Source organism: Diadema antillarum, unplaced genomic scaffold, assembly GCF_040938485.1.
Source record: "Diadema antillarum isolate AM-2024a unplaced genomic scaffold, OU_Dant_1.0 seq00000622_RagTag, whole genome shotgun sequence".
Classification (NCBI taxonomy): Eukaryota; Metazoa; Echinodermata; class Echinoidea; order Diadematoida; family Diadematidae; genus Diadema; species Diadema antillarum.
Window position 1 is genome coordinate 379,973 of NW_027271545.1, and position 26,235 is coordinate 406,207.

At 40.9% G+C, this 26,235-nt stretch overlaps 1 protein-coding gene across 1 annotated transcript in view; it reads left to right on the forward strand.

Annotated features, from left to right (window-relative positions):
• LOC139736125 (kinesin-II 85 kDa subunit-like) overlaps positions 1-26,235 on the forward strand; it is a 75,047-nt gene that overhangs the window by 24,740 nt on the left and 24,072 nt on the right. Inside the window, exons 3-9 of the mRNA XM_071646857.1 lie at positions 4,086-4,230; positions 9,253-9,337; positions 10,266-10,371; positions 13,468-13,607; positions 19,153-19,350; positions 22,400-22,574; positions 23,421-23,534. Of these exons, the coding sequence (XP_071502958.1) occupies positions 4,086-4,230; positions 9,253-9,337; positions 10,266-10,371; positions 13,468-13,607; positions 19,153-19,350; positions 22,400-22,574; positions 23,421-23,534 (963 nt within the window). The remainder of the gene's footprint in view (positions 1-4,085; positions 4,231-9,252; positions 9,338-10,265; positions 10,372-13,467; positions 13,608-19,152; positions 19,351-22,399; positions 22,575-23,420; positions 23,535-26,235) is intronic.

Here is a 26,235-nt window from a genome sequence, read left to right on the forward strand (position 1 = left end):
AGTATGAGTGGGTGAAGTTGTGCCTATCACCTTTTAGGTGCACATGCTCAAGGTCAAAGGTCAAAAGGTCAAGGTCAAATGCTCAAAATTTCCTGTACCGTGCCCTGATTTAATGAACAGTTGTCCATCCATGTCCTTGCAGTGATTTTGGGGTAGTGAATGTCTGAATGCATGTTATTTACATGAAAATTTGATATGAATTTATTCTAAGTATGTTGGGAATAATATATGAAGCTCATGTGAGTTTGTGTAGGAGTTTTGTTCAAGTTTAAAACCCCTTTCCCCCGTAACTATTAGATTTTGAAAAAAAAAAAATTCACGGTGAGATCTTGTCGGAATAATGGAGACATCTGGATACAGGGAGGCCAAATAAGAGAGGTCGGACTGTATTTTGGTGCAAACTGATGGCTAATTTTTTTCTTTCTATAAAGGTTACTCCAGTCACCTGAAGAAATATGTTTTCTTTTAACAGATATAGATAAAAATATAGAGAAATAGACCAAAATTATCTGTTGGTAAAGAGAAGAGAAGAATGAAGGATTACTGCGCAGAAAATATTGTAAATATTATGTTAGCAAACAGGCAACTTTGAATAAACTTGCATATTGAGTTCATCCTGTAACAGGGATGATTTGTTGTCTTATTAACACACAAAACATAGCATCAGGCCTCGAATTAACCGACGGCCACCGACGGCCATGGCCGTCGGTGCCCCTCTCGTTGGCCGCAATGCCTTTTGTTTTTTAATCAAAGTTACGGCCAAAAAAAAAAAGGGCAAAAAAAGTGCCCTTTTTCTTGGGGCCGTGGTGCCCTTTTAGAATGAAAGTTATTATTTATGACGTATGATATGCCCTTTCTCAAAGTCTACACTTTAATAAGCTTGAACAACTCTCCTGATCTCAAATATCATACCTTCAGTTCACTCGCGTCCCAATATATCTGATTCAAACTCAAAGTATCTTTCCGAGATACGAGACGACGTGTACGTAATATGTACACATGTACGCCCGACCGGCTTTTACCGTCCCGACTGCCTCCGCAGCGCAGCGGCCATAGAGTTACTAGCTAGACAGCGCATATTCAGATAGACTTAAAGAGTGAACACCAAGTTCACCAAGCAAAAAGAAAAATTCCACGATGCCAAGGTACCAGACTGGGGAATGGGGAGGGGTGGAGAGAGAGAGACCAATCAACAGAAGAAACCGCGCGTACTGGCGCATTCTTGGAGGTCATTAACTGTCTGGGGTCTTGGAGATGAACAGGGAAAGAATGTTTAATTATCAAAGATAGCTCAAGTCGAAGCCCCAGGGCGAAGACCCAGGATTACAAACGTAATGATTCTGTATTTCTTATCACTCTCCTACGATTTTGAGGTGTTAGTAGAGTGTCAAATTTTTCGTGAAAACACAAATTTGACTACCTGTGACAATGAAAGAATTGTATTTTTTTGTGCAGATTCTTTTTTTTTTGTCTTTATCCTGACTAATATTCAAGTTCATATGAAATTTCTGACGTCTTTACTGCTGCATCAACAGCCTAAAATAAATTACTGGAAGATTTTTAATGCATTTGAAATGTCAAATTTTGAATATATGTGGATAATCATCGGATGTGGATGATCATCATCCACATTGATATGTACCCTCTAAATTTGCTATTTCAAATGAATATAGTAGGCAATGTGTCAGAAAATTCTGAAGCTTAAATATGAAATTTTTGGCAACCTTCCATTTGAACTTCAGGCATGATGAGCTCCTATGATTCAGCAAAAATAAATCAACAGATCAGAGATAAACTTCCTTCGAATTGAGAACTAGCACGCAGATGTGCTGAGCGTGAGACCACAAGAAGCTTTAGCTTTGCTTTGAGATTGTAACTCGGGAAGTTCTCACAAACTCCTGGATCAACCCTCCCTGCCAACTCCAACTCGTTGCTTCCCAACGTGCATGGTGAACGCATGGTGTGTCGATGTCACAGAGGCTGCTTTGTTTTTTGTCTTGGAATATTTATTCATTTCGTGTCATGACATGAGTGTAGTAATCTTTTTGCATGGCGATGTACAAACTCGTGATACTCAACTCGTCTTTTTGATGTTTTTCTTTGAGGCCAAAAGGAAGACAAAATAGTATCATGACGTTTGCAGTTGTTCAAAAGGTCTGCTTTTAGTTACGTTCAGACGGGAGCCCTTAACCTCGAAGTTAGGAAACTTTGAGGTTAGAGCTTGTAGATAGGGACCGTGAAGACGCACTCGTAGTTAGCAAACCTCGAGGTTTGCTCGATGTTTCGAGCCACGAGAAATCTTATGGTTAGCGCTCTAACCACGAGCTGCGGGGGGTCCCCACTCGTAGTTAAGCACCGTGTGGACACAAAAAACAATGAACTCGAAGTTAAGAGTGACCTCGCCGTAAACTCCAGCCCCCACAATTTCCCTCTGCTTCCGGGTCAACCTCCCAAACGTACACCACAAATACACTACACGTGAAAAACCTATGACGCACGACACAACAACATCATCTTTTCTTCCCATGCGCTTGATCTCTGAAACTTTACACGTCGAACTCGCTACTGTATTCTATATTCTTCTCTGACGCTAAAAAAAAATGTTTTCGACGAATATCTTCATAAAGGCATAAAGTCATCAGTGCAGTGCTATCTCTGCAGTGTAAGCGAGTCCGACAGGGTTGGACTAAAGGATAAATAGACGCCTTGTTAGCAGTGTGGGCTGAAACTTCCGGTGGTTTTAACATCGAGTGGGACCCACTCGTAGTTACGGGGGGGCAGAAGCTTAACCTCGAGGTTTCGTAACCTCGAGGTTAAGATTCGTCGTGTGGACACACGTCGTAGTTAGGGGGCAAAAGCTAAACCTCGAGGTTAGGGCCTGCCGTCTGAACGTAACTTTTGATAGCTCACAGACTACATAGTAATCACCCATGCTCCCAGGCCCTCCCTCCAGTCGAGCAATTCACACGCGCGCAAATTCCTTTGCCTTGTGGTTTTACCAGCCAGCTGTCGGAATGTGCTTTGAAGTTACATGGCAGCCTGGCCTGGCTGGCCTGAATTGGTGTCGAGTTTCAATCAACACCTACTGTTGTTTTATTCCTGTTTTAAAAAATGTTGTTTCACCTGATAGAAACGCGGAAATCGGGAATGTGTTACAGCTGTAGGGAAGAGGTTTTTGTTGTGTGTTGCACTTTGTGTGTGTGTGTGTGTGTGTTTGTTTGTTTTTCTCGGTTTTTTTCTTCTTTCTTTTTTCATAAACACCCAACATGCCCTTTCCAGTGTGGCCTTGGTGCCCCTCTGACTGACCTAAGTGCCCTGGCCTCTTGGAAAAAGTGCCCTTTTCTAAATGGCCTTGCCCCTCCAAAATCCTATTTCGAGGCCTGTAGCATGTTGACTGAATTTTGATTTTGCATCCATGGCAGGATATCAGGGATGCCAAGTTCAAAAAATTTTTATGAGTGAGATTTTCATGACTCGGCATCGCTCGGCATCTCGGCGCGCAAATGTGCCAGCGAGCGAGGGTGTGGGAGGGGTTTTTCCCCCCTGTGGCCTCCCACAGTAGGGAGCTTTTTCAATTTTTAGCTCTTAATGGTGCGATCAGGTGCATACTTAGGTGACCATTTTTTACTTATTTTGAAAGACAAAAAGGGAAATGCACCTTCAGTTGCAACTATCACTTTAATCTTTTGAGCTATGCTCATTATTATAGGCCAAAGTTGCAGACTTCGCCCAATGCGTGAGAAAAATGGGTGCCATGCGTGAGATCGTGAGACGGCCCCTAAATGCTTGAGTCTCACGCAGAATGCATGAGACTTGGTAGCTCTGGGATATATCTGTATCTGATGGCTCCCTGTTTGATTGCCTGAAAGAGTTTAGTGTTTGTTTGTTTGTTTTTTATGTCAGGGACTTTACAAGGTTTATCACATGTCTAAAGATGATGTTAATGGGATTCTTTCATGCACAGCCAACCTTGAAATTTTCATGGTTGTAACTTCTCCCTTTGCTGGATGGTAAAACTTGATATCTTGTGTTCTATGATATTGGATTTTTCATTCTGCTTTCTCGGATTCATCATATCTTTCCAGGAACAATATTTGCGTATGGACAAACTGGTACAGGCAAGACTTTTACAATGGAAGGTGTGAGATCACAACCAGAGTTGAGGGGAATTATACCCAACTCATTCGCCCACATATTTGGACATATAGCCAAGGAGCAGGAAAATGTCAGGTATGAGCCATTTGTTTCTCATCAATAAACAAGATAAGACAATAGTTGTAGAAGAACACAGTGTTTTGAAGAACTGCCTAGCCGCCCTTATTTTTTACCTTGCTGGCGAAGAACTTTCTTGGGCATGCACATACAGTCAAACCTGTCTATAAAGACCACTCATGGGAATGCCAAACGTGGTCTTTATAGACAGATTCGACTGAGGTGACCGCTATATATCAGTATGAAAATGAGAATGATTTGCTGAATCATGCATGAGTGAGCCCACATCAAATACAAATGTCATTTTTGTCAAGCCCACCGGAGGTGAGGAGAGATTAAGGGATCGCCTGCAGCATCTGTCCGTCCGTCGTCCGTCCGTCCGTTGTCCATCCATCGTCGTCGTCCGTTGTCCGTCCGTCCGTCCATCCATCGTCTGTCCATTAACCCTACAAAAACTTCAGTAACTCTTCACTCTGGGCTTCAATTGCAATCAAACTTCGAGGGAAGGGGGGTCATACAAAGTTTCACATTTTACCATATATGAAGGTCACCTCGAGGTCAAAGCTCACAGGCAGGGGTCAATGAACTTTAGGGCCCAATGTTAAGTTTTTATGGCGCGTTTCTATTATGGGTCATAACTTTTGATCCATAACTCCATTTGTGACCAAACTTGGATGGTAGATGTCCCTTGGGGATTGGATGATTACCACAAGGTCAAAGGTCACAAGCAGAGGTCAACAAACTTTTAGAGCCCAGTGTTAAGTTTTTAGGGCTCTTTTCTTATCTTTTTTTGTGATGATGGAAATAAATAAACTATTGAATTGAATTGAATTTATGGCTAGTTTCTATTATGGATCATACCTTTTGATCCATAACTCCATTTGTGACTAAACTTGGATGGTAGATGTCCCTTGGGGAGTGGATGGTCACCACAAGGTCAAAGGTCACAAGCATGGGTCAACGAACTTTTAGAGCCCAATGTTAAGTTTTATGGCGCGTTTCTATTATGGGTCATAACTTTTGATCCATAGATCCGTTTGTGACCAAACTTGGATGGTAGATGTCCCTTGGGGAGTGGATGGTCACCACAAGGTCAAAGGTCACAGGCAGGGGTCAACGTATTTTAAGGGCCCAATGTTAAGTTTTTATGGCACGTTTCTTTTTTGCCATAAATTTTTATGCTTTTATATCTCTTTTTAGCTCACCTGAGCCAAAGGCTCAAGTGAGCTATTGCAATCGCCCTTCGTCCGGCGTCCGTCGTGCATTGTGCGTCGTGCGTCGTCCGTTGTGCGTCTTGCGTAAACTTTTTACATTTTCATCTTCTTCTTGAAAACCCAAGACCAATTTTCATCAAACTTGGCAGGTAGCATCCCTAGGGGGTTAGGAACTCAATTTTTAAAAATTAGCACCATGCCCCACCCAGGGGGCCCCCCAAGGGGGCCCAAACCCCCCCCCCAAAAAAAAAAAAAATTAAGGAATCTGTAATAATCTTCTTCTCTAGAACCAGAAGTGATAGAGCTAAGTTAGTACTATGAGTTTGTACATTGATGACTGCAGTTTCAAGTTTGTTCATGGCAGAATCAGGGGTGCCCCCCTTGGGACCCAGGGGAGGGGGGTGAGGAGGGGTCCTAATGGGGCCTAAATTGTACATTTTTATCTTCTTCTTGAGAACCCCATGACCCATTTTCACCAAACTTGGCAGGTAGCATCCCTAGGGGGTTAGGATCTCAATTTGTTACAATGGGCACCATGCCCCACCCAGGGGGCCCCCAGGGGGGCCCAATCCCCCCAAATTAAGGAATCTTAAAAGATTTGGGCCCTTATTGTACATTTTCATCTTCTACTTGAGAATGCCTGGTCAAATTTTGGTAGAGCTGTGAATAATTTAGATTAGTGACTGCGTGAAAGGTGAACTTGCGATACTCGGGTGAGCGCTAGACCCGCGGATCTCTTGTTATCTGTTATATCTCTTTTTTTTTATCTGTTTGTCAGGGGGAACGTACTGTGCTACTTTGCTCTAATCTGGAACACATAAATAACACAGCATGAAGATTTTTTTGGGGTTCAAAATGCAATAAACAAAAATTTAATTCCTCTGCGGGTTCTATGTTTTCTGACAAATCTCATCATAACGCAATTCAACATGAATGAATTATCTGCTTATGTTTTATATACTTAAATAAAATATTCCACTGAATTAATTTAATTTTATCAAACTCAACAAACTCCCTGTTACAATTACACTACACTTATACTACTGCCTACGGAGCTCCTGTTACTACCAACTGTCAGGCGTTATCTCGCCGAGTTGGGTGTCCTATTACATCGCTGGAGGGCGCCCTCGTGCGTCTTGTAGATCGCAAGGGCGCGGCGTCGGTGTCGACGTCGACCAGTCGGGCTCGGCCCGTGACGACAGCGTCTCTCTGTTGACGACCGTGACTGAGTCACCGGGCAGCGGCTGGTCCCGGACTCAGCTCTTAGTAATGCGGCTGTCTCAGCTCGTATCAATGCGGCTGTCTCAGCTCGTAGCTATGCGGCTGTCTCAACTCGTAGCTATGCGGCTGTCTCAGCTCGTAGCAATGCGGCTGTCTCAGCTCGTAGCAATATAAGGATGCGGCTGTAAATTTACAATTAGCCATCACTAACACAATAATATCCATCCATATTAATACTGTTCTATCCTCACTTTGATGTTCCCCGACTACATGGCGACTATTCTGTGTCACACTCATAGCATCAATATCACAGTCTTCTTATGACCGCAATATCAAAATCATCTTATAATATCAATATCAAAATCATCTTATAACATCATAGCATTCGCGCCCTGTACGATGACCAATATTTAATACCTACTACTGCTGTAATTATTCCTTTAGGTTCACCCCAAACAATAATTCTCTACCTGGGGAATCTCTTCATCATAATTCCTAGCTTCCAAATTCATGACCAATCATTACAATGTGTGCATAAACAATAACCAAACTTCTGGCTTACAGCTATAACAATATCGGATATACTTCTATAAACTTGATGTCTTCCAATCTGACGTTCATAATTATGTCCTTTATTTCTGCGCAAAAATTACAACCCTACTCTCTTCCACATATCAATTCATTCTCACCTTACACATCAAATCGTTTTCTTCGTACAAAAACATAAAACTTTCAGTTGATACCAGGCGCCTCGTTTAACAGCGTCTCTATTGAGTCCCTTAAAAAACTAACTAAGAAAAAATGACTGAAATCAGCATATATAAACTCCACTTACAGTTATTTCTGCCCTTCACCCGCGCGGAGAATTGCCGTCTGCCCTCGGAGTTGTCGTCCAGTGCCCCGTCTGCCAATTCCGCTCAGCAGCAGGAATACTTTAGCCTCGGAGTATCACAGGTTCAATTTCTCTCTCGCTTTCTCCCTCAAAGCCTTTTAGCTCGGATCTCAGCGGAGTCTCATCCTGGATTCCCTCCTATTTCGACATGGCTGGACCCTTTCCAATGGGCACAAACGATCTTTCCACTCTCGCGTCGGATTAGCTTCTCATCTCTTATTCCTCCTTCACAGCTATTTATCTTCTCTTACGCTCCCTCTCTCGCCCTTAACCTTGCATACATTATCACTCTCCAATCAGTGGGATCCCCTTAATTTTGACCTTTCACTTCCATACCGATACAATATTAATTAACCTGTAATTGAACTACTCACTTTCCCTTGCATTATCTTTATTCAAATACCGGGGTGCGGCCTTTATTGATAACCAAATGAATCATAACAAAATTCGCGGGAAACCCAGCCAAGCATTTCTTACCGTGCTGCGAGAAGGATGCAGCTTGCAAACCCTCGATCTCGCCAGCTGTTGGCCTAAAAATTCTTTTCTGCCTAGACAGTAGCCCACCGTAAACGAGAGGGTAGGAGAAAAGGAGAAAAAAAAAACTTTCCGTGTCGTTTACCTCTGACACTGTTATATCCCATTCGCGTACAATTTCTTGTACGCGAATGGGCGAGACACATTATGGCACTTGCCTTGTTCAAAAGTCATGAGAGTAAATTTGAGGGTCTGTGAAATATTCTGTTTCCTTTGTATGATTATTGGGCTTTTGTTGTTTTGTCATCCATCGTTTAACCCCCTTACATCTATCCTGACTCTTTTCATATCTATTTTTTTTTAGGCTCATGTGAGCTATTAAGATCACTCAATCGTCCACCGTCCGTCATGCATAGTCCATCATGCATTGTGTGTTGAGTGTCTTGCGTAAACTTTTTACATTTTCATCTTCTTGAATATCCCTAGGCCACTAGGCCACTTAAAATTGATGTTGGGCTACCAAATTTCCCATTTTTATATGGATATCTTTTGGTGGTCCAATTTGGCAACTAGTATTAAAAATGGAATGTAATACTATTGTTATGTTTCCTGTTTTTTTTTCTACCAGTGTATTTCTTTTTTTACCCACCAAAAGTTCAGAGTTAAAGCTTTTAAGGGGCTGTATGGGCCACCAGAGAAAAAAATTACTGCCAAGCCCTTTGTAATGGTTCATGCATTTTGATTGTAAGACTACAATCTGAATGAGACTGAAAAATTAAGGCTTTCCAGCATCCATCTGTGTACCTGTGCATGTACGTCACACATTCAGGCTGCACACCAATGAATTGACTTTATCACTCCAGCCGTTGGAATAGCATGCTGTGTGCAATACCCATGACATGCAGCAGGCGCTCAGGAAAAGGCACAGTGAACAACTGAAAGATTGCTTTTAAAAACACCCCCCCCAAAAAAAAAAAAAAAAAAACAAAACAAAACAAAACAAAACAAAACAAAAAAACCCTGCTTTTTGAAAGCTTTGCTGCCAGATTTATACATATTGTGAAAAAGAGTAAAATAGTGCACAAATTTTTGTCCCTGTCTGTGTCATTCCACTTATTTTTGCATCTCCGGTGACATGACTTCTACCCAAAACTGTCAGACCTGGTCAGGAGTATATATATGTCTTACAAAGTGTACATGGTTTAGTGACAAGTATGTTTTATATGATCTTTGTTTCAGATTTCTTGTACGAGTGTCATATCTGGAGATTTATAATGAAGAGGTCAGGGATCTGTTAGGAAAAGATCAGGCATCTCGCTTAGAGGTGAGGCTGGCTTTGTGGTTTGTCTTTCCCATTATTTTTGCATTTTCATATTCTTTTTGTGCTTCTTGCACTAAAGCACCTTCTGATAATTCTGTGCACAGCCTTTGTGGAAAGAAATAGTGAATTTGAGAAAGCAGAATGAAACAACAACAACAACAACAACATGTCATACAAATCCCCTGAAACCACCTTGATGCCATTAAGGGATGTATTTTTTTTCGCAAGGTGTGTATATATGTATATATATATATATATATATACAGAAATATCATTCATGAGCGTGCATGGAGTGGATATTCATGCAAAATTTTGCAGTTTGTATGGATAATAAGACAAATCTCTTGGGACCGGCAATTTTTCTTTCGTTATATAGAAATTTGGTTATAACCGAACAAATAAACAATAAAAAACATAGAGCAGATAATGTTAGGGCCTGAATTTAAATTCATTGTAGCTGGCATTTTGTTGTATCCATGTTCATTATAATGGCAGTGCACTGTATTGGAGACATTAATGTTTTTAAAAAAAGATAGTGTTTGCATTACACCATGACCCAATATAGTTTTTTTTTTTTTTTACTTGTTTTTATTTATATATTAGAGAAGCAATGCTCATCCATGCTGTTGTTAGCCTTTCTGTTATGATCAGAGTGTGACAGTGATAGAGAATTGAATATGAATACCTAACTAGATGGTAGTTCTGTGATAACATCATTAGTCTCTATATTTATGTACGTGGTATTAAATTAAAATCAATCTGTAATGTTCATATGGATTTTCTTTCCAAATCAAAGTGTAAGGTATAATATTAGCTAACAACTAGTCCATAGGAAATATTTCATCAGAATTCTTTGAATTTCCAAGTTTTTGAAAATTTACTTTTATTGAATATGGTTATTTGAATGAATCGTTTGCTTGTACATTTTCAGGTCAAAGAGCGTCCGGACGTTGGAGTGTATGTGAAGGATCTCTCAGCATTTGTGGTCAATAATGCAGACGATATGGACAGGATAATGACACTGGGCAATAAGAATAGTATGTGTGATTTTTGCATCAGACTGCTTAATGTAACACAGCACAGGAGATATGTAAATTTGTGTGTCCCTTTTGCAACCCTGAGAATGAGATTCCTTTCATAAGCTGGTATATTGTAGAGGTACACGTAGGTAATTCAGACATTTCCTCTAAATGATAGAAATAGAAACTTCTCTATGAAGGAGGGGGAAACAATACTATAAGAATGAAGCATGTGGGTTATCTGAGGGCTTGAATGGTAGTTGGGATGGCCTGGACGCTGACGGTGACAATTGTCTTTGGGTCAGAGGGGGACTGCTCCCAAGCTTGCAAAAATTCAATACACAGGTGATGTTCAAGTCAAATCATACACATTGTACCAGCAGCCGAAGGAGGTGGGCTGTCGATGGAACATACCTCCAGTCTTTGAGTCCTTCAAAGTTTTCCCAAATATTGGATATAACAGGGCTGTTACTTAGTGGGGTCCTTGGCAGGGTGAAGGTGAATGGGGGACTGAAGGTACAGGAGCACCAGGGGACTGTGTGGTGGGTGAGGGGGGGGGGGGCATGCATAATGGTGCTGGGGGATGACAGGTGTTAACTTACAAAGGCATCATCTGTGTTAAGGGCAACAATTCCAGAGCTGTTAACATTAATAGTCATACTGATGGACCTATGCAATGATGCCAGCTTTATCCCGCTTAATGGGATTTGAGTCATTGATGAGTCCTTTGGCCCCAGCAGCAGCTTCAATGATAGGCCAATTGCCACAATGACCAAGTAGTTTATATTGTCCTGAAATTAAAAGTAATTGGCAGCACTGCACCAGAATGGGTAGACTGGGTAAGCTGGCAGAGTAGATGGTGCAGCTATCTGGGAGGATGCCATGGGGTTGCAAGATCTCATAGCATAGCTCTCGCATCTTAGCAATTGCTAGGGTCAATCCAAGAGATGGAAGATTCTTCTGTGGAACACATTTGCATGAAACCCTGCTGTGCAGAGTGTAAGGCCTGCAGCAGGGAGGGGGATGACCATGCGATCAAGATACTTACATGTAGTGACAGCATAAAGCTAGTTTAGGAATTTCATGAATTGGTGATATTGGGAAAGGTCTGGTGGGAGGGTGCTGCGTTTTTCAAGGAAGCCTTCATAATGATACTTGTTAGTAAAGACATGGATGGGTCACTTGCTGTAGTCAAATGAATGGCATTCCATGTAACAGTCTAGATGACCTCACTTTTGGGTAGCATATCTCTTGTGCAGACTTGAGCAGTGTCTTCGGCAGGGTTGCAGATAGCAAGGAGGAATCTATGATATAATGGTGGAGAAGGAAGGGGAATTAAGGGTCTTGAAGGTTTGCGACATTGTTAGAGGAAAATTTGCTGGACCTCTCCGAAGGGCCAACTGGAGATAGCATTGGCAGCAGCACGGCTGACACTTGGAACGTTGACAATCTGGCAGTAGTTTCAAAGCCACTTCTTTTTCAAATTTTGAAGGCAACAGTGTGGGATGTCATTAAATGTATCAATACCAAAAGTCTTAAGGAGGGGTTTGTGGTCAACAGCAACAATGAGGTCAGGGCATCCAATGGCAAAGCTCCAGCCAAGGCCTCACCCTCGATTGGAGCATACCCAGATTCTGCACCAGATGCGAAACAGTTCCCTCCTAGAGTAATCTTCCAACCAGATTTGCAGCAGAATGGCTGGCAGATGAGTCGATGCAGTGTTTCTGAAAAAGCCAGAAACCAATTCCAACCTTGGTCCAACTGGTTGCCAGGCAGGTGGGGCAAGTCTTTTATTTAAAAAAATAAAATCTACTCCCCTGGGAATCTCATTGATGAACAGGTGTTTGGGTCCTTCAATTCTGTAACTTACAAAAATGCATTGTGTGATATCACCATCGGGATCCAGGAGTTAATTTAACCCTAAAAAGACTGGGGGGGGGGGGGGGGCCTAAAAGGCCCCCCCCCCCTCGACATTTCGCGCGATTACTCAGCAACACGCAATGCTCTCGCCGCGATGCTGTATGACTTTTTTCTTTCGAGTTTCCCGCACATTTTGACACCAAATTTGTGACGCCCGGGGGTACGGTTTTGAAGTTACATAACTTTTTGTACATGCACGTGAGACCAAAAATGGCTCAAAAATGTGATTTTGTGTACAAAGTCAATACAAATTGAGTTTTATCACATGGTTCATATAAATATGCTTATTTTTACTCTCAATGGCTAAAATCAATTTGTTTTAGTAGTATTATGCTTCAAAAAGGGTCTGCCAAAAATTTTGCTGAAAAAAACAACAAAAACAAAAGGTCGAAAAAACATAGAAATACATAAGAAATTCATAAAACAATAAAATAAATAAGAAATTAATTTTGATACTGACTTTTTTTTCAAGTACATTTGCTAAGAATGCCATAAAGATATCTAGACCAAAAATGAGCACTTTTTGATCTTTATTTACTGATTTAGATCAAAAAGTCTGATTTCTCGCATGAATTAGCATAATTAATCAAAATAAAATAAAAGAAGACTATTTTGGAAAATTTAAATATACGATCTTGTAGATTACATCGCACACTACCATTGTGCAAATTTCCGTGGCGATCGCGCGATCCACGGCCGAGATCTTAAGGGGGGGGCCCTTTAGGCCCCCCCCCCCCCCAGTCTTTTGAGCTACCAAAATAGCCCAGTCTTTTTAGGGTTAAACTTTTCAAAGGGTTCTTCAACATTTACGTATGGATATATCTGCACAATAAATAGCCAGATTACTTAACATCCCCATTACTCTTTTGTACACAATATTGTGATGGAGACCATTGATTAATTTTTATTATGCAGTGGGACTGTAGGACTATTATAGTGTGGAAGTCAAAATATGGGTGAAAATGAGCTGCTTGGTGGAGTGCTGAACACTGTGTTTTTCTAATTTAGTTTCGGTCTATAATGCCTTTAAGGGTGTCTATGCCCTGTTTGAAACCACACTGTACTTTCTTTTCTTTTTTGTACAAGTAGTAATAAATCACCTTGTCCAATCAATTCATACTTTGAGATATACAAATAATACAAGAATCCCTCAAAAAGAGACAATATACATGCATCCATTTCACCTCTTGACAGGGTCTGTTGGAGCCACCAACATGAATGAGCAAAGCTCTCGCTCCCATGCCATCTTCACCATCACCCTAGAGCGAAGTGACATGGGTCTTGACAAGGAGCAACATGTAAGGGTCGGCAAACTTCACATGGTGGATCTTGCGGTACGTGAACTTGACAGAAATTTACAGGAATAGAAGTGGATATGGGTAGGAGAAGACACCTACCGGTATAAGGTTTGGTGGTGCTACTTTCATTGATCCGGGTTTTGCAGAATCAAGTGAACATGTGTGCAATGCAATAATTCAATAGTTACTCAATTGATTTCATTCAAACTTGGTACGTAGGTTCATGGTTAGGCATTCTAGGTTTCATAGAGTTTTGATGATCTATGCTACTTCTACCAGGCATGAGATTTCTCCGCGGATCCGCGGATTTCCGCGGATTTTGAAATTCTGGGGGGGAAATACACAGTCGGGAAACTTTCCGTGATTTTCCTTTTTTTTTTTTTTTTTTTCTTTTTTTGCAGCCACCATATCTCGCCGTACTATCTAAAGCAACGGATGCTGAGTGTGTGATACCGTACCATAATAGCTGTGATGTATCGGCATTGCATTGTGTGAATGGTGATGAGTGCATTTTGTCAGCGGGCAGCTGTGCGATGTTGCATGCATGATGATGCGTGAAATGGACTGCACATACTGCTAAGGAAAGAGCGCACGTGCGCTTCTATACTCTTTGCTGCTAAGTACAAGTAAGTGGCGTGGATGTGAAACGTGCGTGTCGATCTACTTCTAGCTTGCAGTGTGGTGTGATGCACACATGTGTGAGGCTGTAGCTGTAGCTGCGTATTATGCATGCTGCCGCAGCGTTCAGCGCGATGCGCTGCTATTGTATCCCTCCCGCTGATTGATGATTACGATGGACTGCATGATGATTGGCGTGACTACATTTGTCATCGTGATTTTGAGTATTTTTTCTTCAACGAGAAAATGAAGACCCTCGATAAGGATGACCCTCATGTAGCGGATATTGAAAAAGATGTCTCCAATAAGTTCAAGTGGCAGTGGTTGGACTATGAAGTTGATCTCCCAGCACCAGTTTCGTCTTCTACCTAGGCCAGCGAGTCAATCGACTTCCTTGGGACCTGGAACTTGTGATACATCATCCGCCGCAAGGATTCGCTTGGGCGATACGATAAAGAAAGCTGAAGAGGCAGGGAGAGCGTTTTGTACAATGTGCCACGCACTCATCAACTACGGAAGCCAACAATGCTAAGCTGTGATTTATAACACTTTTTTTGTACCCCTATGAACTGAATCCAGCAAGACGTCACCTGGGTGTACATTACTGGGCAAGAGTTCCTTTTGAGACAGCCACCCAAAAGTGAGTGCGTGCATCCGTGCGTATCGCAAGCAAGGTTACGCTACGTAGAGTTGTATAACGTTAGGTATAGATCTGCACTTATTTTTTAGTACTAGTGTCATTGGGGTGGCTGTCTCAAAAGGAAGTCGACCATTTGAGGGCAGCACTTTATCGGAAGAAGAAGAAGAAGAAGAAGAAGTCTTTCCCATTACTGTGGTGTATTATGGCCTCACATTTGAGAAGGTATAACAGTTAAAGGGACGCAGTCCTCACGAAATTTAAAAAAATATGTTGTTGTTGGTACCTCCAATGAACTACTTTCATCAAAAACAAACTTTCAAATCACCAAATAAGCTCGTACATTTCGGTTAAAAAAGTGTGACTCTGCAAATGAGCAAGTCTTGGCGGAGAGTCATACGTCATCGATGCACAACTCTTTCCAGCGGTGTTCTGCTCGTCATCCCTAGTTATTTATAAATACATGTTTACTCTTTATTTTTATATTAATTGTATATATAAATAAGCTTGAAATATTTTGTTTGAAATAATAAAACCACGTATTGTCACATTTTATGAAAAAAATCAGATATGATCATTTTGAACACTTAAATTGGTTTTCTGAGGCACGGCTGTCAACTTGAGAGTAGGGCATCAATGACGTTGCACCTTTTAGCAGGCTCTTACACGATCGCTTGCAGGAATTATTTTCTAAAAATCGCGTACGGAGACAATTTTTGATGTCCACGCGTATAAATTAGTGAAAGGTTATATTTTTTACTCTTCTTAATTATCAGTACAGTGAAAATCTCAGGACTGCTTCCCTTTAAGCATATTCCTTCCTTTAGATTTTGCAAGTGTCATTCATGAGTTCAATTATCACAATGTTTATCTGTAAAATGTACCTCATAACAATAGTAAATTTCAGTTGTAAAATGCTTTAAAATATGTTTTTTCATACCTTAAATTTCAAAAAGTCCTCACCGTGGGAGGGGGCACACCCCCCTCCCACACCCTCCCCCCGCTCGGTCGCTCCGCTCCCTCGCAAAGTCCCTCCTCTTTTTTTTACATTTCTCTGTCTCATGCCTGTTCTACATTTCAGCCTGTATAGGTTGATGAGTCACACTTCTTGTGTGCTCTTCTGGCTACATTTCTTGTCAGATTTTAACAAATGTGCTATGCCGATGCATCACATGAAAAGCCATCTGTCTCTTTTTCAAGTCATCATTTCAAAAATTGTACAACAATCTGATGAATTGAATTAAAGTTTGTTCATTTTTGTTGAGCCCACCGGAGGTGAGGGGAGACTAAGGGATTGCCTGCGGCGTCTGTCCGTCCAACTTCCGTCCGTAACGCTACAAAAACTTGAATAACTCTCTACTAAAGACTTCGATTTCAATCAGACTTGAAGGGAAAGTTACACATTTTACTGAACATGAAGGTCACCTCAAGGGCAAAGGTCACAGGCAGGGGTAAATGAACTTTAGTGCCCAGTGTTAAAGGTTTTATGACATACAAATGCATGTTGATTTGTGTTGATTCATGATACTATTAACATCACTTTTGAGGTGAAACAAATATCTAGAAACAATCCGTATATTTTTAAGTCATTTTTCTTATATTTTTCTTCAGATTACTTGGATACGCCCACAAAAAACCTTCCAAACCAAGATTCTTGTTGTGACCTCATCTGTCAATCATTGCTAAAGTACTAATATGATTAACAAAAGGTATTGGAATGCACCCTCCCCGAGACCGAGCATAACATGCATGTTCCCTCACCATGTCTTTTGTTAGTCATATCAATATCACAGAAGCTGTGTTCAGACGGAGGCAGTTTTGGTCGGAGTAACTTCGGAGGAAGGGTTGGAGGAGGCTTGGTCGGAGTAACTTCGGAGGATAGGTCGGAGTAGTGCCCGTCTGGACAAGGTCGTGATAACTTCCTCGGATCGGAGGAACTTACCATGACCTCTTCCTCCGAACGAGATACTCCTGAGTTTTCTCAGGAGTATCTCGCTACCATGACCAGCCGGTCGGAGTAAATTGCCCGTGCGGACAAGCCCTCGGAGTATCTATGAACTTACATACCTTACGACCTAAGTAAAACTTCCTGGGTCAAATCGCAATGTTGACATTTTGCGAGTACACATGCAATTTTAACCTAGTCGATCGCGACGAAGAAGCTGGCGCTCATGCAGAAATTTCCATCAACAAGAATGGAGAAGACAAATGCCACTGGTAAAAAACAATCGCATGGTCGACGTGTGTGGCGCTACTTCTTCCGGAAGTTACACCGACCCTTGCACATAAATTGGTCGGAGTTTCTTCCCACGACCGTCATATGGACACAAGGGTCGTGGTAGGATATGCATTAATTTGAATATTAATTACCGTGCCATAAATTTTTACTCCGACTAGAAATACGTCTGAACATGGCTATTAACTAGTTATGCTAATTATGCTAGTTATGCCGAGTCGAGGGGAAGGTGCATTCCAATGTCTTTTGTTAAACATATCAGTACTTTAGCAATGATTGACAGATGAGGTCACAACAAGAATCTTGGTGTGGAAGGTTTTTTGTGGGCGTATCCAATTAATCTGAAGAAAAATAGAAAAATTATTTTAAAATGTATGGATTGTTTCTAGATATTTGTTTCACCTCAAAAGTGGTGTCAAGGGTATCATGAATCAACACAAATCAACATGCATTTGTATGTCATAAAACCCTTAAGTTTTTACGGCGCTTTTCGATTATGGCTCATAACTTTTGATATATACAAGGTACAGTATATCCGCTTGTGACCAAACTTGGATGGTAGATGTCCCTTGGGGAGTTGAAGGTCACCACAAGGTCAAAGCTGACAGACAGGGATCAACAAACTTTTAGGGCCCAAAGTTAAGTTTTTAAGGCGCATTTCGATTATGGCTCAAAACTTTTGATCCATATGTCTGTTTGTAACCAAACTTGGATGGTAGATGTCCCTTGGGTGGGAAGTTGAAGTTCATCACAAGGTCAAAGGTGACAGACAGGGGTCAACGAACTTTTAGGGCCCAATGTTAAGTTTTTACGGCGCATTTCGATTATGGCTCATAACTTTTGATCCAAATGTCCCTTGGGGAGTTGAAGGTCACCACCAGGTCAGAGGTCATAGGCGGGGTTAATGAACTTCCGGGAGTTAGAAAAACATTAATTTCTTCTATGTGAATTGGCGAGACACATTTTGGCACTTTGCTTGTTTTTTGATTAATGCCAAAATACAGAAACTTATTGCATATTTACATTTCATGCACATGGGATTCTTGTGAAGTGAAGGTATTCTTGTGTGTTATCTCATGTAATTTGCAATTTGTGACAGTGATTTACATTTCTGTCCATGGAAATTTTTTATGCCTCTGCAACAAAGTGTCGCCGGAGGCACAATGTTTTTGGGTTCTTTGTCCGTTTGTCTGTTCATCTGCCCATAATCAATTTTGTGAACAGCGTAACATAAGAACCGTTAAATGTATTCAAATAAAATGTGGCATATATATGTATGAGTGGACAAAGTTGTGCCTATTAATTTTTGGTTGCTCATGCTCGAGATCAAAGGTCAAGGTCAAATTCTTAAAATTTCACTATATCACCCATACCTATGGCAATGCCTCAAGGTTTTTCTTGAAACTTAGGGTATAAATTCATTAATTACCAGATAAGATTCTCGACAGGGCAAGTTTTGGGCGATGGGGTCAAAGGTCAGGTGAAAATACTAAAATTTCACAGTTTTCTCCATATCTCGGAAATGGCTCAAGATATCTTAATGAAACGTACGTATGTATGAGTGGACGAAGTTGTGCTTGTAAACTTTTGGTTGCAGATGTTCAAGGTCAGAGGTCGAGGTCGAGATCAAATTCTTAAAATTTCACTATTTTACCCATATCTATGCAATGTCTCACATTCTTTTTTTCTTGAAGTGTAGTGTATACATGCATTACCAGGTAAAGATTATCTGGGGAAAGTTGTGGGCCATGGGTGCATTGGTAAAAGGTCAAAGTGAAATACGCTAAAATTTAACTTTTTCTCTATACATTTCAGAAATGGCTCAAGGTTTCTTCATTAAACTGAGTACATATGCATGTACTGCCCAACAGTGATCTTTTTCAGACTTTTGGGGTCAAAGGTCAGGTTAAAATGCGAAAACTTGTTCACAAACTTGTTACATTTCCAGTTTCTTCTCGAAACCCCATGACAGATTTTCACCAACTTGTACATATTGCATCAAAACGTTAGACTTTGTTAAGCCTGTTACCCATGCTCATATGGACTTGGTATGCTTCACAACTTCCTCCCTCTGCTCCAAATCTCTGCAGGGGTCAGAAAGACAGACCAAGACAGGTGCATCAGGCCAGCGTCTGAAGGAGGCCACCAAGATCAACCTCTCCCTGTCAACACTGGGTAATGTCATCTCATCCCTGGTTGATGGGAAGAGCACCCACATCCCTTACAGGAACTCCAAGTTGACTAGGCTCCTGCAGGATTCCCTTGGTGGCAATGCAAAGACAGTCATGGTCAGTTACACACATTTTTTTTTTTTTATTATTCTTAATTGGAAGGAATCAAAGATTGAAAACCAACAAAGAATCATGCACTTTTATTCCATGATGCCAAACTTTAGAGCAGCACTTCAAAGTTTCCTCTAGTGATTGCAAAATTTTGTCATTGCAATGCAGATTTTACTATGTTGGTTGTGAACATGCTGTATTGATGGTATTTGGGCATATAGAGGAGCTACTATATTGGAAATTAGACAGTGTGCAAATTGTGCTATGTACTGTGATATAAGTTTGTGAACATTAACTCTGTAGTCAACTAAAGCCAAATGTTGCATTTCCAGGTGTTCTCATTTTGCCTGTTTTTTGTTTGTTTGTGTGTGTGTGTGTGTGTGTGTGTCTTTTTCCGATGAGTGCGCTTCTTATAATTAGTTTACTTACTTGTGACTACACCTAGATATACACGTTGAATATCTGTATACAATAATGAAAATAAGATATTGTGCAAATTTTGTTGATGATGTACTGTAGCATGAGTTTGTTTACATACCTCTGTAGTTCACCATAGCCAACTGTAGAGTGTACTGGTGTTCTTGATATTTTGCCTGGTTTTTTAGCTCACCTGAACCAAAGGCTCAAGTGAGCTATTGCGATTGCTCCTTATCCGGCATCCGTCGTGCGTAAACTTTTTACATTTTCATCTTCTTCTTCAGAACCCCTTGACCGATTTTCACCAAACTTGGCAGGTAGCATCCCTAGGTGGATAGGATCTCAATTTGTGTAAGTGGGCACCATACCACTCCTAGGGGCCCCCAGAGGGGCCCGAACCCCCCAAAATTAAGGAATCTTAAAAATTCTTCTCTTCTAGAACCAGAAGTGATAGAGCTAAGTTAATACTATGAATTAGTACATTGATGACTGTAGTTTCAAGTTTGTTCATGGCGGAATCAGGGGTGCCCCCCCCCCCCCTTGGGACCCAGGGGAGGGGGATGGGGAGGGGTCCTAATGGGGCCCAAATTGTACATTTTCATCTTTTTCTTGAAAATGCCATGATGAATTTTCACCAAAGTTGGCAGGTAGCATCCCTAGGGGGAAAGAATCTCATTCCCATCAAATGGACACCATGCCCCACCTAGGGGGCCCCAGGGGATCTGAATTTGGACCGAAATTGTAAATTTTCATCTTTTTCTGGAAAACCCTATCACAAATTTTCACCAAACTTGGCAGGTAGCATCCCTAGGGGGATAGAATCTCAATTCCATCAAATGGGCACCATGCCCCACCTGGGGGGCCCCAGGGGGCCTAAATTTGGACCGAAATTGTAAATTTTCATATTTTTCTTGAAAACCCTATTACAAATTTTCACCAAACTTGGCAGGTAGCATCACTAGGGGAATAGAATCTCAATTCCATCAAATGGGCACCATGCCCCACCTGGGGGCCCCAGGGGTCCCCCCCCCTCCCCGTATTTAAGGAATCGCAGATTTTCTCTGGAACCAGAAGTGATTGAGCTAAGTTGATACAATGAGTCAGTATATTGATGACTGTTGTTTCATGTTTGTTCCTGGGATAATCAGGGGTGCCCTACCCAACCCCCTTGGGACCCAAGGAAGCTTTATGGGATGGGGGGGGGGGGGGGGTCCAAATGTGGGCCTAAATTTTTATCTTACTGAAAACACCATAATGGATTTTCACCAAACTTGGCAAGTAGCATTCCCATTGGGATAAGATTTCAAAGTGTTTGAATGGGCACCATGCTTTCCCTGGGGGCCCCAGGGGGTCCAAACCTCCTAAATCAATGAATATTCAATAATATTTTTCTCTAGTTCTAATCAAAAGCGATAGGGCTTTAACCCTAACTAGGCCGGGCTAATAAGGTTGTTGATAGAGCGGGGGGGGCCTCCCAGACCCCCCTCCAGATCTCGGCCGTCGACCGCGCGATCGCGACGAAAATTGGCACACACATTGCCTATGATGTAATCTAAAATACAAATGTAATTAAAAAAAATTGTGATATCAGAAAAAAACTCTTAAGTATTTTATTGTTTTTGAATTTCTAATGTATTTCATTGTTTTTTCAGCATTATGTTTTTCATTGTTTTTTCGATGAAATTTGTCCGTGACATCGCTCCGAACAAGAAAATATGTTATTCATTGATTTTAATCAATAAAACACCTAAATAATCATGCTTTTATGAAATTTGCCTGTCAGCACAGTTTGCATTGAAATTGTACATGAATTCACGTTTTTGAGCAATTTTTGGTCTGACATACATGTACGTATTTATGCGTAATTTCGGAACCGCGCGCCCGGGCGTCGCAAATTTGGTGTCAAAAGATGCGAGAGACTCGAAAGAAAAAAGTCATGAAACGTCGCGGCGATAGCTTTTTGTGATTGCGATACATCGCGCGGAACGTCGAAGGGGGGGGGGGGGGGCCTCAGAGGCCCCCCCCCGGCCTAGTTAGGGTTAAGTCTTTTCCCCCCCCCCCCCCCCCAAGCTGCATAATCCAACATTCTGTAAAGTACAGTGTACTTGGTAGGTATTTTTTACCAGTGTGATGGAATATGTAAATGGACACCATGCCCCCACTCTCAAAGCTACCCCCAACATAAGTTTCCAATGTTCTCAGGTAAGAGTCTGCAAGAATGCATGGAAGGTTAACTTGCGATACTCAGGTGAGCGTGTGACCCCCGGGTCTCTTGTTTTAGATGAGTGTGCTTCTTATAGCTAGTTAGCTCACTTGTGACCACACATAAATATTACACATTGAATGTATGCATGCAGTCACAAAATTTTGACGACAGTTTCAAAGCTGGGACAAATCTTCACTAGATACAATTGTATATATACATTGTATATAATACATATTTTGTTTGGAATTTATCATGCTGCAGACATCATTAACTCTAGTAGTCTTCTCCCCCAGTACTCTAGATGAGATGCATAGATTATGTTGATTAATGCAATACATTTTTGGCCCTACATTTGTATGTGATTTAGAAAGTAGCACATTTATTTTTTATTCTTATGTATGCATCTTCTCGGCGAATGTGACTTCCTTTCAGTGTGCTAACATTGGACCTGCGGAGTACAACTATGATGAGACAATTAGCACCCTGCGTTACGCCAATCGTGCAAAGAACATCAAGAACAAAGCCAAGATCAATGAGGACCCCAAGGATGCCCTCCTGAGGCAGTTCCAAAAGGAGATCGAGGACCTGAAGAAACAGCTGTCTGAATGTGAGTCATTTAATCATCTAGTGCCTATTCTTACAAAGTCAAGCCGTACTCACTGAAGGAATCAGTAAATTTCTCATGATTATTAGAGATTACTTTAAAGAGAAAGGTAATACAAGGATGATATCAATCTGGCAAAGGAACACAGACATTTTCACACACCCACACCCCATACTTGCACACACTTCACAAACACACACATGTCAAGAGTAGCTATAGTCAGCTCAGGTGCCAGAGGATTGACCATGTGGAAATTCACATTTTCCCTTCCTAGACTTCTCTTTCTTAATAAAGCACGAAGGGTAGTTGGAAGAAATTGCCCGCATGCCTCTTCATCTTACGATGCCTAGGCAGATTTGCATGTCACCTTGGTGCCTTTTAAGTTTTGAGAATTTGTCTTCCTGCCTTCTCATCCCTTAGCAAGGTGCCTGGCAAGATTTTAAGAAGATGTTCTCTTGCTGCTTAGCTTAGCTTCAGAAGATATTTTAACATATTTCAGCACATGGTATCTGCTACAGAAATACTTCAGCAAAAAGATTGTTACTCCATAAAGCTGTGTACTACTGGTACTGTATATCTAAAAACTAAGTGATTTGAAGCTATGTAACACAGAGTGTAGCAGTATTAGGAACATTTATGGGTATTAAAGGTTTATTGAAAACATTTTAAAGTGAATTCAAATAGCAAAATGTCTTGATTTTCATCAGATATTGTGACTGTCTACTTGATTAAATGGAGGGATTTATGCAATGCATGTATCACTTTTCTTACCCCCCCCCCCCTCCACTCCCATGACTAGATTATTCTCTGAACCAAGCTTTTTATGATCTTTTCCTCCCTATGTATCAGCTGGGGAAGGCCTAGATGATAGTGATGATGGCTCTGGCTCAGAGGAAAGTGACGAGGTGGGAGACGAAACGGGAGAGCAAGGGGAGAAAAAGAAGAGACGCAAAAGCAAGAAGAGTAAGTGTCTATAACTATTTTAAGCAGTCATTGCAGACTTCTTCATTTGTTGTTCATGGATGATCCAGGGGTGGCCCCATTTGGACCAGGATCAAATTGGGGCCAGTTTTTGTCCCCGCCGAACGAGTTCGAGCAGGGGACTATGAAACGGGCTCCGTACGTGTGTGTGTCTGTGTGTCCGTGTGTCCGTGTGTCCGTGTGTCCGTCTGTCCGTGCGTCCGTGTGTGATCAAAATGTTCAAAATGCTACTCCTTCGCCATTTCTAACCCGATTTTGATTCTGTTTGCTTTATATGATAGCACTACATGGGAGCTTTGAAACTTCTATACAGAATTTCAGTTGTGACCTTTGACCTTGACCTTTGACCTATATTGTACATTTTGCTTCAAAATGCTACTCCTTCGCCATTTCTAACCCGATTTTGATTCCGTTTGCTTTATATGATGGCACTAGGTGAGGGCTTCAAAACTTCTACACAGAATTTTGACCTTTGACTTCTTTGACCTTTGACCTTGATTTTTGACCTATATTGTACATTGCCTACAAAATGCTACTCCTTCGCCATTTCTAACCCGATTTCGATTCCGTTTGCTTTATGTGATGGCACTAGGTGAGGGCTTCAAAACTTCTACACAGAATTTTGACCTTTGACTTCTTTGACCTTTGACCTTGATTTTTGACCTATATTTTACATTTTGCTACAAAATGCTACTCCTTCGCCATTTGTTACCCAATTTCAATTCCGTTTGCTTTATGTGATGGCACTAAGTGAGGGCTTCAAAATTTCTACACAGAATTTTGACCTTTGACTTCTTTGACCTTTGACCTTGATTTTTGACCTGTATTGTACATTTTGCTACCAAATGCTACTCCTTCGCCATTTCTAACCCGATTTCAATTCCGTTTGCTTTATGTGATGGCACTAGGTGAGGGCTTCAAAACTTCTACACAGAATTTTGACCTTTGACTTCTTTGACCTTTGACCTTGATTTTTTTTTTAACCTATATTGTACATTGGCTACAAAATGCTACTCCTTCGCCATTTCTAACCCGATTTCGATTCCGTTTGCTTTATGTGATGGCACTAGGTGAGGGCTTCAAAACTTCTACATAGAATTTTGACCCTTGACTTCTTTCACCCTTGACCTTGATCTTTTTACCTATATTGTACATTTTGCTACTAAATGCTACTTCCGGCGGGGACGTATTTTACGCACCGCGTAATTTCTACTTTTCCTTGTTACATTTTGATCATCTTTTTGAAAATGCTTGTCAAATTTTCTACAACATGTCAGGTATTATCCCAGTGTGATATACAAATGGGCACCATGCCCCCCGTTTGTGAGGTTCTTAGGTATATTCTAAGATTGCATGAAAGGTGAACTTGCAACACTGAGGAGAGCACTAGACACCTGTGTCTGATGTCTGAATAAAAATCATACAAGTATATTGTAGATTGAGGCAAACCCCTCAGTTTTTGAGCATTTTACAAGAAATTTGACTTGCATGACCATTATAACTTTTATACAGAACTATGCATTGTCATGGAAACAGCATTGTGTAAAAGAAAAGGCATTCAAAAATATTGTGAATCTGCTAACTCTGTCAGCTTTTGAGCATTTTGATCTGAAAAATTTGCTTATTTGACTACAACATTATGTAGATCTGTAAGGTCCACCTATTGTCAATGTTGGACTATGCATTGCCATGGTAACAGCTTTTTTTGAATGAAAATCATAAAAGAATATTGTGGACAGAGCTAACTCCCTCAGTCTTTGACTATTCTTGGCTCTGTACCAGTACAGAGGCATTAGTCAGAGGTATGGAAATCACCTGCAGCGAAGTTTCAAATGTTGGATCAAACTTAAACATATTTTTCTGTTATTTGACATAATCAATTCAGTTGGATCAAAAAATTTACAGTATCTGTATGTCCATGCATTTGAATTTTAAAAATAGTAGTGATTAATATGTTTAACTCTGGAAGTGATATTGAGTTGAATTTGATATATGTTATATCATTTATGTGGGATTTGGACAGAGGCAAGCAAACTTTGCTTATTGTAGGTTTTCAGGTATGTTGGAAAGGAACTCAACTATTGGCTCCCACTTCAGGAAACATTACAAAGGATGTGGCAGAGTTGGCAAGGTTTTGTAGAGCTCACAAAGATAAGAACAGTGGTGTAGGTTTTTTTGGAAGAAAGATATCATTGGGTGCTTGTTTTAATTTGCCCTCCTTCTTTCCTATAGTCCTACCCATACTTGTTTTACTTTTGTTTATCAATAAATTATTGATTTCACAGCGTGTAAGTTTCTAAAGAGGACTGCTTGGCTGAGGACAACTTTTGCTTTTAAAGGTCCTGTTTACCTTTGGGAGCAGTGATTTGAAAAATGTTCAAGATATCACATTTGATGCATATGTGTAGGTCTGTTGTGTCACAAAACATCCTACCATATAAAATTTTTGCAATAAAGCTTCAAATATATAAAGGAGATATCAGTATTTTTCTCATGAAACCATAACTGTTGACGGTTCAAGCGATCATATAGTTTTGGTTGAGAACTAATTTCAGGTTTCTAACATTTTTTGGTGAGATAATGAGAAACCTCTTATGAAATATGAAAGAGCTTGTAATTGTAATGAGGAATTCGACATTTATTTGATGAAAACTGGTTTTGAAATGGCTGAGATATCCAAAAA